General features: G+C 49.6%; 1 protein-coding gene across 1 annotated transcript in view; it reads left to right on the top strand.

Moving 5' to 3' along the window:
- Nucleotides 1-1,741: 1,741 nt before the first annotated feature.
- myom3 (myomesin 3) overlaps nt 1,742-17,344 on the top strand; it is a 175,781-nt gene continuing 160,178 nt past the window's right edge. Inside the window, exons 1-3 of the mRNA XM_038795011.1 lie at nt 1,742-1,836; nt 3,728-3,845; nt 6,423-6,573. Of these exons, the coding sequence (XP_038650939.1) occupies nt 1,800-1,836; nt 3,728-3,845; nt 6,423-6,573 (306 nt within the window). The 5' untranslated portion in view covers nt 1,742-1,799. The remainder of the gene's footprint in view (nt 1,837-3,727; nt 3,846-6,422; nt 6,574-17,344) is intronic.

The following is a 17,344-nucleotide window of genomic DNA, read 5'->3' as shown; positions in this document are numbered from 1 at the left end:
AAAACTGCAGGAGTGCAAAATAGTTTATGAATTTTTCCTACATGATATATATACACCTTATATTTTAAACAAAGTGAGACCTGGTCCTGTTGTTGCTATATTTATCTGGTTCTAAATACAGCGGTCAATATGGTTGCCTTCCTTGATCCTAATTATGTTTGCTCTAGAGTCGGCAGGTATCTTTCGATACCGCCACAAGGTTCAAACCCGAATACTGATCAAAGAACCAATGCAAGTTAGTTAGTTCAAAGTCAATACTATTTATTTACACACACAGTAATATCTACTCATGCACAAAATACCACAAACTAAACTCTAACGCTAACGCCTATACTTAACTTCGGGTGCCCACTCAGTCAGAGGAACAATGGCTGTTGTTTGGATCTGAGGCTGTTGGGTGTGAAAGTGTAACAGGGGAACAGCTAAGGTCATCCGTCTGGTAGCGAGCGTTGACCTTGGGCTTACTTGCTTCTGGTGGTGCTGGTGGACGGGTCTCTCAGCTTCGAGAGCCGAGTCCAAGAGAGCGATTCTCTCTCGGGGCCTTCTTCTTATACCCAAAGGAGCTTTGCGTGCTTTTGGGCGGGCCTTGAACTTGGCACCGATTAATTGGGCCGTATCTTGATCACTGGTATTGATCTTGACCAATAAAGGGGTGGGAGCCCTGATGGCTGGGCGTGTCCTAGATGGCTGTTGGCCTTGCTTTGTTTGTGTCTTTCTGGCGCCGGGGTGTCTGCAATAGTATCAGTTACTTGAGTGTTATTCCTTTGTTCCCGGAGATGGGCCATCAATATGCTAATTGACCTACAGTTTCAGTCTCGTCTGGGAGTTGCCTTCTCAATACGCATCCAGGCTCTGTGCCTGCCTGCTTTCCTAACATTGTCCATATTTCCCTGCAGTCATTGCAATCATCCATTTTGTATTCTGGAAGTGGCCATCCCAGATGGCTACACTGTCACACTACCGAATGTAAATAACTGAAAGTAATCAGGAGAAGGAACTATAGTTAGTTTTACCTTCTTTCGCCTTTGAGATCCTAAGGCAATGAGAGCACGTTACCTGATTGAGGTCACCGATAGAAAACAAGTAACTGAACCAGGATCTTCCAGTTGATATGTCTCCGTTATCCACCAACTTTCCCAAATATGCACAAGGAATATTCGTTGAGTATGACCTGGACAGTGAATATTGGTTGACTGTCACAATCCATCCAATAATTGCACTCCTGGTACAAATTATTAGATTTTAGTGGGCCAGAAACTTTGGCCGAATTTTAGATTGTACTAAGAAAATACTGAAGGCTGTTTGGTTCCTGCTGCTACTGATGGAGCAGCTTGATCACACTGTGGACCTATCTGTTCCGTATGCCTCAGTAGTTTCACTCAAGAAGCTCAACACCACTCAGAACAAAGCAGCCTCGTTGATTGACACCCCATCTACTACTTTAAACATTCACTCCCTCCACTACCGAAGTGCCAGCAATGCATTGGTGGGAGTGTTTACACTCACAGTGCCAGCAGTGTGTACCATCAACTAGATGCACTGTCGCTCCTTCGACAGCATCTTCCCAGAATGCAACCTCCACCACTCAGAGTAACACTGAAAGCAGAAGCATGGGAACACCATGAAAGTTCCCCTCCAAGTCATGCAACACTGACGTGGAACTTTATTTCTGTTCCTTCACTGTCGCTGGGTCAAAGTCCTGGAACTGCCCTCCTAACAACACTGTAAGTGTATCTACAACCTACAGTACAGGGACTGCAATAGTTCAAGAAGGTAGCTCACATCAAAGGGAATTAGGAATGGTCACAAACGTTGGCGCAAAAACTGGAGAAATAGGTAAGACGCGGTGTGATGGGCCAAAAGGCTTTTTCTGTGCTGTATGATTCTATGACTCTACAAAAACCTTGAGGCACAAATTACAAATAAATTATCTAAATGGAAATATTACTCTGATTTCCAGACCTCATTTTCCGGGTTTGACTGGAGAGTACTAATGAAATATGTCAATCCTGCTCAAAGCCAAGGGGTTGCACAATCGATAAGTTCAACCTTTAAGAAAATTAATCAATAACATTACAATGGCTGGAATTCTCCAGCCAATGCGATTCAATCTTCCTGCCGGAAGCGTATCCCCACCAGCAGGTTTGATGGCGGCGTGGGGTGGTTACAATGGGAAATCTCATTGACAAGCGATGAGAAGATAGCGAACGGCACACCATCGAGAAACACGTAGCTGGGGGCCCGGAGAATCCAGCCCAATACCTTTTAAAGATTGTTTGAAAACAAATGAAATTGATACAAAAATTCTGTCATCCTCATTGTTTTATTGGTTGTCTTTGAAGTTGCTAAGGTCATTTACAGAATGACTGAAGTTTAAGTCCATAACACATATGGCAACTTTAGTTTCACCTGGCTTCTATGTCAGACCATATTAGGAATTTGCTTGGGCATGACTCATGTATGTGTGCATCATAAATGTATGTCATTGAGAAATAAACAATGTTGGGCAATAACATTCCAAACTCTCTGGTTTCTAAAAAAGTAACCATCCTCTGAACAATTCAATTTTTTATTTCCCAATCCAGCCATTGTTAAGTGTATCTACTGTCCAGGCATCCCCATAATGGTTAACATTTTCTCACTGAGAGGGTGGAGTGGCAAATGAAATGTTAGCGTTTATTGCAAAAGGACTGGAATATAAAAGCAGAGTAGTGTTGTTGATAGATAGTGAAGAATAAAGGGATTAAGGGTTATGGTGTTCAGGCCGGAAAGTGGAGCTGAGTCCACAAAAGATCAGCCATGATTTCATTGAATGGCGGAGGAGGCTCGAGGGGCCAGATGGCCTACTCCTGCTCCTAGTTCTTATGTTCTTATGCTGCAATTGTATGGGGTGTTGGTGAGACCACATCTGGTGTATTGTGTCTAGTTTTGGTCTCCTTGTTTGAGGAAGAATGTGGTGGCATTGGAGGCAGTTTAGAGAAGGTTCACCAGATTGATTCCGGAGATCAAAGGGTTGACCTGTGAGGAGACATTAAACAGGTTGGGCTTATACTCACTGGAGTTTAGAAGGATGAGAGGGGTCAAGCTGTATAAAATACTAAAAGGGATTGATAAAGTAAACAAAAGCCACATGTTCCCCCTTGTGGGGAAATCTAGAATGAGAGGTCATGGATATAGGTTGAGTTGCGGTAGATTTAGAGCTGAGATGAGGAGGAACTACTTCTTGCAGAGGGTGGTGAACTCGCTGCCCCATTGTGCGGTGGAATCTGAGTCATTAAATGGTTTCAAGAAAGAGATAGATGTATTTTTGATAGAAAACGGGTTAAAGGAATATGGGCAACAGGTGGGGAGATGGACTTGAGACCAGGAAAAGATCAGCCATGATCTGATTGAATGGCAGAGCAGTCTCGAAGGGCTGAATTGCCTACTTGTGCTCCTAATTCCTATGTTCCTATATACTGAATTGTTCTTAAACTGGCTGTTGTGACAATCGTAAGGGTAACCTGAAGTAACTCATCAAAATGTCCTATCACTTCCTGTGTGAATTGATTAAACCTCTGCTCATCATACAAATAGTGCGGAAAAATTTGAAATGTTACTGTGTGGAGAATCCCAGGTTTGAATCTATTTCCTACTCATCTGCTGCCAACCAACTCCAGAATAACTTATGAAATGTGTTCATCCAACTGCCAAAGGTGCATTAAATATCCAACTGTTTGTGTTCTAGAAAAGAACATGGCAACCAGATTTCTGCATCATTATCAAAATAAGCCTGAAAACTTTGATCATTCCTCTCGCTTAAAAAAAAAGCCAGCTGAGAGGAAAACTGCAACTCACGTTCTGAGGTGAGCCAATGGCTAGAGATTGTGGGTTTGTGCAAATTTTAATTTAGTCACTCATGCTGACATTTTGGTTAAGTTTCTAAGTTTTAGTTACTGTAGCATTATGCAACTGACTTTGAATATTGATGTTAGCTATTGATTACTATTTTCCTCTTAAAATAACCGTCTGCATGTTTTATCCATAGAACATTAGAATCGTTGTATGTTACTGTCTTCTGATAATGATGCAAAAAGAAAATACAGAGTATGAACCAATAAGTTTCAGTTAGAATATGTCATTCAATGTCAAATCAGGCTCAGAAACCAAAATGAAGAGAGCAAAAGAAAGATGGAATTAAGAGAGAGAAATAAAATGAGTAGAAAGAAAAAGTAAAAATGAATTGCATATTTTATTTTTTAAATCTCCAACAATAATTAAAATCTGAAGGTATGAGATTTCACACTTGTTAAAGTTAATTTTCCAGTTTGGATAGCCTGTTTGGGTGTCGTTACGACTTGGTCCAATAAAAATGTATTTGCACTGTAATGGGGAAACTTCAACTTTTTCTGACAAGCTCATTGTGCGGGTAATAGCAAGCACAATTAGTCTCACTATTATATCTTTTTTTTAAATAAATTTAGAGTACCCAATTCATTTTTTCCAATTAAGGGGCAATTTAGCATGGCCAATCTACCTAGCCTGCACATCTTTGGGTTGTGGGGGCGAAACCCACGCAAACACGGGGAGAATGTGCAAACTCCACACGGACAGTGACCCAGAGCCGGGATTGAACCTGGGACCTCGGCGCCGTGAGGCAGCAATGCTAACCACTGCGCCACCGTGCTGCCCACACTATTATATCTAATGCAAAGTTCGACCAATGCTATGTCTTGCTTTATCTGCTTGGAAATGTTGTTACAATAACAATAAATTGTCTATTTCCAACATTCCAATGTTTCACTTGATCTTGTGAGATACTTGAAGACCAAGCCAAAAGTCAGAAAGATGTAAATGGAATATGTTATTTTTCTTGAATTTCTGTTTTCCCCTCAGCCAATTTGACATTGTCATTTTCTGTCTATGGTAGTTCAGATAAAATTACCCCCAATGTTTTGTACAAAGATGTAATGATCTCAACTCACTTCTTTGTGCAAACTTGATTTTTAACTGAGCCAGAAATACAATTATCCCCACAAATTTATAATTTCTTACAAACCCAACATTAAGGAAACTTCCATCAATTGCATTTGTTCCTAAACATAGCTTTCTTTTATGTAGTGACACAAGTGGTTAATGACACTGGAGTTTTAATGTAAAGTGACCTCAGAATGGAGGTGCATTCTGATGAATAAGTATGGGTTGATATCTCACACACTGGATTCATCCAGGAATAGAACATCCTCTGGGATGGCTGGGCTATAGAATTAGCACATTGCAAACAGTCTCTCTCTCTCTAAAGTTCTCCTGCTATGTCAGCTGTGCCTATCCTGTCAACAGTGTATAGCAGTGACTCACTGTTATTGCAGTGGTGTCTTTGTTTAAAAAGTCCAAGAAATGAAAAAAAAACTCAGTATCAATCGCAACAACAAAACAACAAAAACTTGCATTCATGTAGTGCCTTTGAAGTAGAAAAAACACCCAAGGGCACCTAAGAGGACAATGCTATTGAGCCAAAGAAAGGGGGATTAGGAGCAGTGATGAAAAGCTTTGTGAGTATCTCTGATACACCCCAATGTTGGTTGTAGCAGAGGTGTCAGAAAGAGATAATTAAGTAAAAGGTGTTACTCGATTAATTTAACACTTAAGGATTTCCAACAAATCACAGCTCCACATAAACCGGTGGAGCCTAGTACCTCCTGGGCAGACTGACCAACTGTTCTCATTTATTCAGCTGTCAGTTCAAAAGCTTGAAGGTGCTTATTTTCTATTTCTACACGCTTGGTCTGCCCTCTAATGAATCCAAAATATGTTTTATTGTGTAGCTAAAATTGGATCTATGCCATGCTTTCAATTATTAGCAACATATCATCTTTCTCTGTGGATTTTGTGACTCATTGGAATGTTTTTGCTTTCAATTCTTATCAGTTGAGTTCAGTGTAAGAATTGCTTTGAGTAGGCATATAGTTAGCAATTTGAAATTTAGACACACCAGCTGAGCCCTTGTCTTTTAACAACAACTTGTATTTATATAACAGCTTTACTTTGATAAAGCATCTTCGGGCATTGTGCAATAATGGTATGAAGAATAATCTGACAGAAAGGCTGACGTTATTGTCTCACTGCATGTGCTGCTTCTCCTCCTCTTGATCGCCATGTAAAAAACGTGACTGAATAACAATAATTTCACAGTGTCAAGAACAACAGTAGACCATAACAAAAACTTGCATGTATACAGCACCTTTAATGTAGAAAAATACCCCAGGGAATGTCACAGAGGCTACTAAAAGAGAGGAGAAGGAGGGGGTGGTCAAAAGTTTGGCCAAAACGTTGGATTTTAGGCCTTGACCAAGAATCTGTGGTGAAGGGAATTTAGTTGTTAATTAACTTGTTTCCGTTTCTTGTGAAAAGAAAAATTGATTCCAGAACATCCTTTTGTGCAGAACTGAAAGAGGCAGACGGTATGGAAGAAGAGAGAAGGAGCCGGCAAAACAAGTTTTATTTGGAAATGAGATGAAAAAAGTGGATGAAAGCTACTACAAAACTCAGAAACTAATGTTAGCAAAGGTTGATCACACAGCTCTTCGTGAGCAGGTAACATAAATGATTGTGCGATACTCATGCACAGGCACAGGATAAAATTTTAATTATAATCATGGATGATGATTATGAGTTGTGGTACAATTAAATAGATATGCTATCTCCAACATTTTAATTAAGGGAATGGAGTCAGATGAATGGCGAGAGTAGGAAATTATCCAAAAAGGTTGCGAGAAACAAGGATAAACAATGTTCTTTATATTTCAGCTGTCTTAATATGAATTATCACCTTTGTGGCCTTTATTTACTGTATGCATTATTAGTTCTACACTATCGCTATGTAATGCTCAAATGTTCTAACAGTGACAGAGCGGTACTTCGAAAGCACTGGCAATGACATGCCAAACACATTAACAGAGATTTCATGCAGAGGCAGTGACCTTGGATGGGTGGGTACACGAGTCTCAAAGAGCTAGGCCGCATATATTTTAGAGAGGGTAGTGATTGGTGGGAATATGCGGCAATGACCAGCAACTTGTGTTTGCAGCAGAGTGTGGTAAACACCACTGGTAACACACTATGCGTATTACGGTACTGCCACTGTATTACAGGTTGTGGTAAACCACTGTTGCACCTCTATTAGGTGATGTATGGTAGGACCTGTACTACAGGTACGTTGGTAGTCCCTGCCTGCTGACTCCGCCCAGTAGGCGGAGTATAAATATGTGTGTCCCCCATGCTGCAGCCATTTTGCCAGCTGCTGTGGGAGGCCACACATCTTAGAGCAATAAAGCCTCAGTTGTATCAAACTCAAGTTTTTGTGCAATTGATCGTGCATCAATTTATTGCTCTAAGATTTGCAAAAGATGAACCTCCGTATCAAACCGGATCGCCTGCAGCTGGATCTACATTCAAGCGACGCCATAAAGGATTTTCAACACTGGCTAGCTTTTTTCGAGGCGTACATCAACTCGGCGCCCAGCCCTGTCTCGGAGGCTCAGAAGATACAGATACTGTACTCAAGGTTGAGCTCCAGCGTTTTTCCGCTAATCCAGGACGCGCTGAACTACGCCAAAGCCATGACGCTTCTCAAAGAGAATTACGCTCAGAAGACGAACACGCTCTTCGCCAGGCATGTACTCGCCACTCGCTCACAACTCCCTGGTGAGTCCATAGAAGACTTCTGGCGGGCCCTAATCCCACTCGTCCGGGACTGTGACTGTCAGGCCGTTACGGCCACTGAACATTCAAACCTCCTCAGGCGGGAAGTGTTTGTTACGGGGATTGGGTCGGACCTCATACACCAGCGACTGTTAGAAGGGGCCACACTCGATCTAGCAGAGACAAAGAAACTAGCGCTCTCTATGAAGGTCGCCTCATGCAATGTTCAGGCCTACACCCCCAGCCGCACGGCCCATCCCTCCTAAGCATCGTGGACCCCACAGACGGCCGCCCCAGCGGGGGCCTTACCCAGCCAATACGCCTGCGCCATGCACCAGCCAGCGAACCCCGGGGGTCCCCGATGTTACTTTTGCAGCCAGCAGAAACACCCCCGCCAACGCTGCCCAGCCCGCGCTGCCCTTTGTAAGGTTTGCGGCAAGAAGGGGCACTTTGCCACGTGTGCTAGGCCCGCGCAGTTGCCGCTATCCCCCCACCCCCCTCATTTACGGACAATGGGCGCCGCCATCTTCACCTCCACGGACCACGCCAGAGGGCGCTGCCATCTTCTCCCCCTCAGACCACGGGCAGCCAGTGGGCGCCGCCATCTTCTCCCACTCAGACCAAGCGCGGCCAGCGGGTGCGCCATCTTCCCCTCCAAGCAACACGTGTGGCCCATGGGCGCCTCCATCTTGTTCAACCCCCGCCACGTGCAGCCCATGGGCGCTGCCATTTTGTCCTCCTCAGGATCTTCAGGCGCCGCCATCTTGTCTTCCCCACGGCACATGGGCACCGCCAGCATTCCAGGACCTGTGCCCCCCGGGCTCCCCATCATCCGACACCAGCGATGACCGACCACGACTCGCCTCAGTGAGAATCGACCAGTCTCATCCGCAAAACCTGGCCACCGCATCGACCAGCATTAAAATCAATGGACACGTGACCTCTTGCCTGCTGGACTCCGGGAGCACCAAAAGCTTCATCCACCCGGATACGGTAAGGAGCTGCTCCCTCACAGTACACCCTGCCAACCAAAAAATCTCCCGGACTTCCAGTGCAACCTCCAGAGCCTAACCCTGAAATTCGGCGGGCCCCTACCAGCCGTCACTGTGTGCAGCCTCACAACCCTAAAGGTCGACCCGCCTTCCCTCTTCCCAAATCTAACCTCAGATTGCAAGCCCGTCGCCACCAGGAGCAGACGGTAAAGCACCCAGGACAGGACATTCATCAGGTCTGAGGTCCAGCGGCTGCTTCGGGAAGGCATCATCGAGATCAGCAACAGCCCCTGGAGAGCCCAAGTGGTAGTAGTTAAAACTGGGGAGAAACACAGATTAGTCGTGGGCTACAGCCAGACCATCAATTGGTACACGCAGCTCGACGCGTACCCCCTCCCTCGCATATCTGATATAGTCAATCAGATTGCACAGGACCGGGTCTTCTCAACGGTATACCTCAAATCCGCCTACCACCAGCTCCCCATTCGTAAATCGGACCGTCCATATACTGCCTTTGAGGCAGACGGTCGCCTCTATCAATTCCTTAGGGTTCCCTTCGGCGTCACCAATGAGGTCTCAGTTTTCCAAAGGGAGATGGACCAAATGATCGACCGGTACGGTTTGCGGGCCACCTTTCCGTACCTAGACAACATCACCATGTACGGCCATGACCAGCAGGACCACGACGCCAACCGTGCCAAATTTCTCCACACCGCCACTCTCCTCAACCTCACCTACAACAAGGAGAAGTGCGTGTTTAGCACGACTCGCTTAGCCATCCTCGGCTATGTGGTCCAGAATGGAGTTCTGGGGCCCGATCCCGACCGCATGCGCCCCCTCATGGAGCTTCCCCTCCCCCACTGCCCCAAGGCCCTCAATCGCTGCCTGGGGTTCTTTTCGTACTACGCTCAGTGGGTCCCAAACTATGCGGACAAGGCCCGCCCACTCATACAGTCAACCCATCTTCCCCCGACGGCCGAGACACAACAGGCCTTCGCCCGTATCAGAGCCGATATCGCCAAGGCCGGGATGCACGCAGTGGACGAGACACTGCCCTTTCAAGTAGAGAGCAACTCATCAGATGTCGCCCTAGCCGCCACCCTCAATCAGGCAGGCAGACCTGTGGCATTCTTTTCCCGCACCCTTCATGCCTCAGAAATTCGGCACCCGTCCGTTGAACAAGAGGCCCAAGCTATCGTTGAAGCTGTGCGGCATTGGAGGCATTACCTGGCCGGCAGGAGATTCACTCTCCTCACTGACCAACGGTCGTAAGCCTTCATGTTCAATAACACACAGCGTGGCAAGATCAAGAATGATAAGATCTTGAGGTGGTGGATCGAGCTCTCCACCTACAATTATGAGATTTTGTATCGCCCTGGTAAGCTCAATGAGCCCCCAGACGCCCTATCCCGAGGTACATGTGCCAGCGCACAAGTAGACTGACTCCGGACCCTGCACAACAGCCTTTGTCACCCGGGAGTCACACAGTTGTACCATTTCATAAAGGCCCACAATCTGCCCTACTCCGTCGAGGACGTTCGGACAATCACCAGGGACTGCCAAGTCTGTGCAGAATGCAAGCCCCACGTCTACCGGCCGGACCGTGCACGCCTCAGCATGGACTTCCAAGGGGCCCTCCCCTCCACCGACCGTAACACGTATTTTCTCAGTGCGGTCGATGAGTACTCCAAATTCCTCTTCTCCATCCCATGCCCCGATATGACATCTGCCACCGTCATCAAAGCCCTCAACATGATCTTCGCTCTGTTCGGTTTCCCTGCCTACATCCACAGTGACAGGGGATCCTCCTTCATGAGCGATGAGCTGCGTCGGTTCCTGCTCAGCAGGGGTATCGCCTCCAGCAGAACGACAAACTACAACCCCCGGGGAAACGGGCAGGTAGTGAGGGAGAATGGGACGGTATGGAGGGCCATCCAACTGGCCCTACGGTCCAGGAACCTCCTGGCCTCTCACTGGCAGGAGGTCCCCCCTGATGCACTGCACTCCATTCGGTCACTACTGTGCACCACCACTAACAACACATCCCATGAACGTCTTTTTGCCTTCCCCAGGGCTATCGCTCCTGACTTGGCTCCCAGGTCCAGAACCCGTCCTGCTCCGGAGGCACGTCCGACTCCACAAGGTGGACCTGTTGGTGGAAAGGGCGCAATTGCTCCATGCAAACCCCCAGTATGCCTACATGGCGTACCCCGATGGCCGCCAGGATACTGTCTCCCTCAGGGACCTGGCACCAGCAGGTTCCACACACACACACCCTCGGCCCGGCACCACCCTCCCCTCCCCCGGCGCTCCCAGCAGTAACCCCCCCCCCGCGACCATCCGTCCTCCCCCTGCCCACGCCCGAGGAGGTACGCTCCCGGAGGCACCGGACATCAGACCAGAATCGCATCGCCGCCACCGCTACGTCGCTCCCAGCGGCACATCAAGGCCCTGGACCGGTTAAACCTCTAACTGGTCCACTGGACTTCAAAAGACATTTTTTTTTCTCTCTACCAAAAAAAGATGTAAATGTAAATGTAAAAAAAACAATAACCATTTGTTGTATATAGTTCTCCACCACCCCCACCGGACTCAATTTTAACAGGGGTGAATGTGGTAAACCACCGTTGCACCTCTATTAGGTGATGTATGGCGGGACCTGTGCTACAGGTACATTGGTAGTCCCTGTCTGCTGGCTCCGCCCAGTAGGCAGAGTATAAATATGTGTGTCCCCCATGCTGCAGCCATTTCGCCAGCTGCTGTGGGAGGCCACACATCTTAGAGCAATAAAGCCTCAGTTGTATCCAACTCAAGTCTTTGTGCAATTGATCGTGCATCACAGGTTCCACAGTAATCCCAGCCTGCTGGTTCTTCCCCAGCAGGCACTGTATAAAAGTGTATGCTCTCCTGCGCTGCACCCATTCAGAGCCTCAACATCTTGTGCAATAAAGCCTCGATTGTTTCACCATTCATGTCTCGTGGTCATTGATGGTACATCAATTTATTGCACAAGATTTTATGAGATGAACGTCTTAATCAAGCCTGATCGCCTGGAGCTGAACCCTCACACAGCTGAAGCCACTGCCATCTTCGAGCACTGGCTAGCCTGCTTCGAAGCACACCTCAGAGCAGCCACTGAAGAACTCTCAGACCCACAGAAGCTCCAGATCCTCTACTCACAAGTGAGCCCACAAGTTTTTCCCCTCATTCGGGACGTGCCCAACTACACAGAAGCAATGGCGCTACTAAAGGGACAGTACATCAAGTCGGCGAATCAAGTGTATGCCAGGCACCTCCTGGCCATGAGTCGGCAACTCCCGGGGGATCTCAGGACGATTTTTTGCGGGCTCTACGGATGCTCGGTAAGAACTGTAACTGCCTAGCAGTTTCGGCAGTCCAACACACCAATCAGAGACGCTTATGTCACGGGCATTAAGTCTACTTACGTTCACCAGTGACTATTGGAAGGGGGTACGCTCGACCTTGCAGAGACTGTGCAGCTTGCTAACTCACTAGAAGTGGCCTCCCGTAATCTGGAGGCCTATACCTCTGACCGCGCGGCACCCTTGTTGGCATTGTGGGCCCCACTAGCGGCCGACTCGATTACACCGCAAGCCTGTGCCGCACGGCAGTTGACCAACTCCGGAGGGCCCAAATGTTACTTTTGCGGCCAGAGAAAACATCCCAGGCAGCGCTGCCCGGCGCGGAGCGTGACCTGCAATGGGTGCGGGAAGAAGGGCCACTTTGTTTCCGTTTGCCAGGCCCGGTCGGTCGCCACTGTTTCCAGACCCGGCATCGCTACACCACCCATGTGTGATCCAGAGGCACCGCCATCTTCTCCACCACAAGCCACGTGCGGCCCGTGGGCACCGCCATCTTTGATGTCACCCGCCATGTACGCCCCGTGGGTGCCACCATCTTGGACTGCGCTTCAGGACCCCGCTCGCCTGTCTGCTCGCGGCCCGCCGATACCTCCGCCACCGCTGATCAGCTCGGGACCTCCCAACATCTTCTGCAGCTCGCTTCCCTCATCCTTGATCAGTCTCGGCCCCGCAACCTCGCAACCGCTACGACAACGGTAAAGATCAACGGGCACGAGACAACCTGCCTCTTTGACTCCGGGAGCACAGAGAGATTCATCCACCCTGCTACGGTAAGGCGCTGCTCCCTCCCGGTACATCCCGTCACCCAGAAAATCTCCTTGGTCTCCGGATCCCATTTCGTGCAAATCAGGCAGTACTGCGTCGCGACCCTCACCATTCAGGGCGTAGACTGTAGCAACCTCAGACTCTACGTCCTCCCCCATCTCTGCACTGCCCTGTTACTGGGTCTCGATGCAATGTCACCTCCAAAGCCTTAATCCGAAATTTGGTGAACCCCTGCCCCGCCCCCTCACCGTTTGTGGCTTCACGACCCTTATGGTCGATCCGCCTTCACTGTTTGCAAACCTCACCCCGGACTTTAAGCCCGTCACCACGAGGAGCAAATGGTACAGTGCACAGGACAGGAACTTCATCAAGTCAGACGTCCAACGGCTTCTGCAGGAGGGGATTATTGAGGCTCAGTCTGAGAGTGGATCAGGGAGTGTGGTTCAGTCAGAGAGTGGGTCAGGAAGTGGGGTTCAGTCAGACAGTGGGTCAGGAAGTGGGGTTCAGTCAGAGAGTGGGTCTGGAAGCGGGATTCAGTCAGAGAGTGAGTCAGGGAGTGGGGTTCAGTCAGAGAGTGTCAGGAAGTGTTGTTCAGTCAGAGAGTGGGTCAGGAAGGGGGGTTCAGTCAGAGAGTGGGTCAGGAAGTGGGGTTCAGTCAGAGAGTGGGTCAGGAGATGGGGTTCAGTCAGAGAGTGGGGTTCAGTCAGAGAGTGGGTCAGGAAGCGGGTTTCAGTCAGAGAGTGGGTCAGGAAGTGGGGTTCAGTCAGAGAGTGGGTTTCAGTCAGAGAGTGGGTCAGGAAGTGGGGTTCAGTCAGAGTTGGTCAGGAAGTGGGGTTCAGAGAGTGGGTCAGGAAGTGGGGTTCAGTCAGAGAGTGGGTCTGGAAGTGGGGTTCAGTCAGAGGTTGGGACAGGAAGTAGGGTTCAGTCAGAGAGTGGGTTTCAGTCAGAGAGTGGGTCAGGAAGTGGGGTTCAGTCAGAGAGTAGGCCAGGAAGTGGGGTTCAGTCAGAGAGTGGGTCATGATGTGGAGATGCCGGCTTTGGACTGGGGTGAGCACAGTAAGAAGTCTTACAACACCAGGTTAAAGTCCAACAGGTTTGTTTCAAACACTAGCTTTCGGAGCTTTCGAACCCAGTCCCTGACTGAACCACACTTCCTGACCCAGTCTCTGACTGAACACCACTTCCAGACCCACTCTCTGACTGTAACCCGCTCTCTGACTGAACCCCACTTCCTGACCCACTCTCTGAGTGAAACCCATCTCTGACTGAACCCCACTTCCTGACCCAGTCTCTGAGGAAGGAGCTGCACTCCGAAAGTTCGTGTTTGAAACAAACCTGTTGGACTTTAACCTGGTGTTGTAAGACTTCTTAGAGTGGGTCAGGAAGTGGGGTTCAGTCAGGAAGTGGGGTTCAGTCAGAGAGTGGGTCAGGAAGTGGGGTTCAGTCAGAGAGTGGGTCAGGAAGCGGGATTCAGTCAGAGAGTGGGTCAGGGGTGGGGTTTAGTCAGAGAGTGGGTTTCAGTCAGAGAGTGGGTCAGGAAGTGGGGTTCAGTCAGAGTTGGTCAGGAAGTGGGGTTCAGAGAGTGGGTCAGGAAGTGGGGTTCAGTCAGAGAGTGGGTCTGGAAGTGGGGTTCAGTCAGAGGTTGGGACAGGAAGTAGGGTTCAGTCAGAGAGTGGGTTTCAGTCAGAGAGTGGGTCAGGAAGTGGGGTTCAGTCAGAGAGTAGGCCAGGAAGTGGGGTTCAGTCAGAGAGTGGGTCAAGATGTGGAGATGCCGGCTTTGGACTGGGGTGAGCACAGTAAGAAGCCTTGCAACACCAGGTTAAAGTCCAACAGGTTTGTTTCAAACACTAGCTTTCGGAGCTTTCGAACCCAGTCCCTGACTGAACCACACTTCCTGACCCAGTCTCTGACTGAACACCACTTCCAGACCCACTCTCTGACTGTAACCCGCTCTCTGACTGAACCCCACTTCCTGACCCACTCTCTGACTGTAACCCGCTCTCTGACTGAACCCCACTTCCTGACCCACTCTCTGACTGAAACCCACTCTCTGACTGAACCCCACTTCCTGACCCAGTCTCTGAGGAAGGAGCTGCGCTCCGAAAGTTCGTGTTTGAAACAAACCTGTTGGACTTTAACCTGGTGTTGTAAGACTTCTTAGAGTGGGTCAGGAAGTGGTGTTCAGTCAGAGAGTGGGTCAGGAAGTGGGGTTCAGTCAGAGAGTGGGTCAGGAAGTGGGGTTCAGTCAGAGAGTGGGTCAGGAAGCGGGATTCAGTCAGAGAGTGGGCCAGGGGTGGGGTTCAGTCAGAGAGTGGGCCGGGGTGGGGTTCAGTCAGAGAGTGGGGTTCAGTCAGAGAGTGGGTGGGGAAGTGGGGTTCAGTCAGAGAGTGGGCCAGGAAGTGGGGTTCAGTCAGAGAGTGGGTCTGGAAGTGGGGTTCAGTCAGAGGTTGGGACAGGAAGTAGGGTTCAGTCAGAGAGTGGGGTTCAGTCAGAGAGTGGGTCAGGAAGTGGGGTTCAGTCAGAGATTGGGGTTCAGCCAGAGAGTGGGTCAGGAGGTGGGGTTCAGTCAGAGAGTGGGTTTCAGTTAGAGAGTGGATCAGGAAGTGGGGTTCAGTCAGAGAGTAGGTCAGGAAGTGGGGTTCAGTCAGAGAGTGGGCCAGGGAGTGGGGTTCAGCCATAGAGTGGGTCAGGAAGTGGGGTTCAGTCAGAGAGTGGGTCAGGAAGCGGGATTCAGTCAGAGAGTGGGCCAGGGGTGGGGTTCAGTCAGAGCGTGGGCCAGGAGGTGGGGTTTAGTCAGAGAGTGGGTTTCAGTCAGAGAGTGGATCAGGAAGTGGAGTTCAGTCAGAGAGTAGGTCAGGAAGTGGGGTTCAGTCAGAGAGTAGGTCAGGAAGTGGGGTTCAGTCAGAGAGTGGGCCAGGGAGTGGGGTTCAGTCAGAGAGTAGGTCAGGAAATGGGGTTCAGTCAGAGAGTAGGTCAGGTAGTGGGGTTCAGTCATAGAGTGGGTCAGGAAGTGGGGTTCAGTCAGGGATTGGGTCAGGAAGTGGGTTTCAGTCAGAGAGTGGGCCAGGGGTGGGGTTCAGTCAGAGAGTAGGTCAGGAAGTGGGGTTCAGTCAGAGAGTGGGCCAGGAAGTGTGGTTCAGTCAGAGAGTGGGTCAGGAAGTGGGGTTCAGTCAGAGAGTGGGTCAGGAAGCAGGATTCAGTCAGAGAGTGGGCCAGGGGTGGGGTTCAGTCAGAGAGTGGGTCAGGAAGCGGGATTCAGTCAGAGAGTGGGCCAGGGGTGGGGTTCAGTCAGAGAGTGGGCCAGGGGTGGGGTTCAGTCAGAGAGTGGGGTTCAGTCAGAGAGTGGGTGAGGAAGTGGGGTTCAGTCAGAGAGTGGGCCAGGAAGTGGGGTTCAGTCATAGAGTGGGTCAGGAAGTGGGGTTCAGTCAGAGAGTGGGCCAGGAAGTAGGGTTCAGTCAGAGAGTGGGGTTCAGTCAGAGAGTGGGTCAGGAAGTGGGGTTCAGTCAGAGAGTGGGGTTCAGTCAGAGAGTGGGTCTGGAAGTGGGGTTCAGTCAGAGAGTGGGTCAGGAAGTGGGGTTCAGTCAGAGATTAGGGTTCAGCTAGAGAGTGGGTCAGGAGGTGGGGTTCAGTCAGAGAGTGGGTTTCAGTCAGAGAGTGGATCAGGAAGTGGGGTTCAGTCAGAGAGTAGATCAGGAAGTGGGGTTCAGTCAGAGAGTGGGCCAGGGGTGGGGTTCAGTCAGAGAGTGGGCCAGGGGTGGGGTTCAGTCAGAGAGTGGGGTTCAGTCAGAGAGTGGGTGAGGAAGTGGGGTTCAGTCAGAGAGTGGGCCAGGAAGTGGGGTTCAGTCATAGAGTGGGTCAGGAAGTGGGGTTCAGTCAGAGAGTGGGCCAGGAAGTAGGGTTCAGTCAGAGAGTGGGGTTCAGTCAGAGAGTGGGTCAGGAAGTGGGGTTCAGTCAGAGAGTGGGGTTCAGTCAGAGAGTGGGTCTGGAAGTGGGGTTCAGTCAGAGGTTGAGACAGGAAGTAGGGTTCAGTCAGAGAGTGGGGTTCAGTCAGAGAGTGGGTCAGGAAGTGGGGTTCAGTCAGAGAGTGGGTCAGGAAGCGGGATTCAGTCAGAGAGTGGGCCAGGGGTGGGGTTCAGTCAGAGAGTGGGTCAGGAGGTGGGGTTTAGTCAAAGAGTCGGTTTCAGTCAGAGAGTGGATCAGGAAGTGGGGTTCAGTCAGAGAGTAGGTCAGGAAGTGGGGTTCAGTCAGAGAGTAGGTCAGGAAGTGGGGTTCAGTCAGAGAGTGGGCCAGGGAGTGGGGTTCAGTCAGAGAGTAGGTCAGGAAGTGGGGTTCAGTCAGAGAGTAGGTCAGGAAGTGGGGTTCAGTCATAGAGTGGGTCAGGAAGTGGGGTTCAGTCAGAGATTGGGTCAGGAAGTGGGTTTCAGTCAGAGAGTGGGCCAGGGGTGGGGTTCAGTCAGAGAGTACGTCAGGAAGTGGGGTTCAGCCAGAGAGTAGGCCAGGAAGTGGGGTTCAGTCAGAGAGTGG

The sequence above is a fragment of the Scyliorhinus canicula genome, chromosome 1, assembly GCF_902713615.1.
Source record: "Scyliorhinus canicula chromosome 1, sScyCan1.1, whole genome shotgun sequence".
Taxonomy (NCBI): Eukaryota; Metazoa; Chordata; class Chondrichthyes; order Carcharhiniformes; family Scyliorhinidae; genus Scyliorhinus; species Scyliorhinus canicula.
The sequence above is the reverse complement of the archived record's forward strand: the minus strand, read 5'-3'. Positions and strand labels throughout refer to the sequence as shown.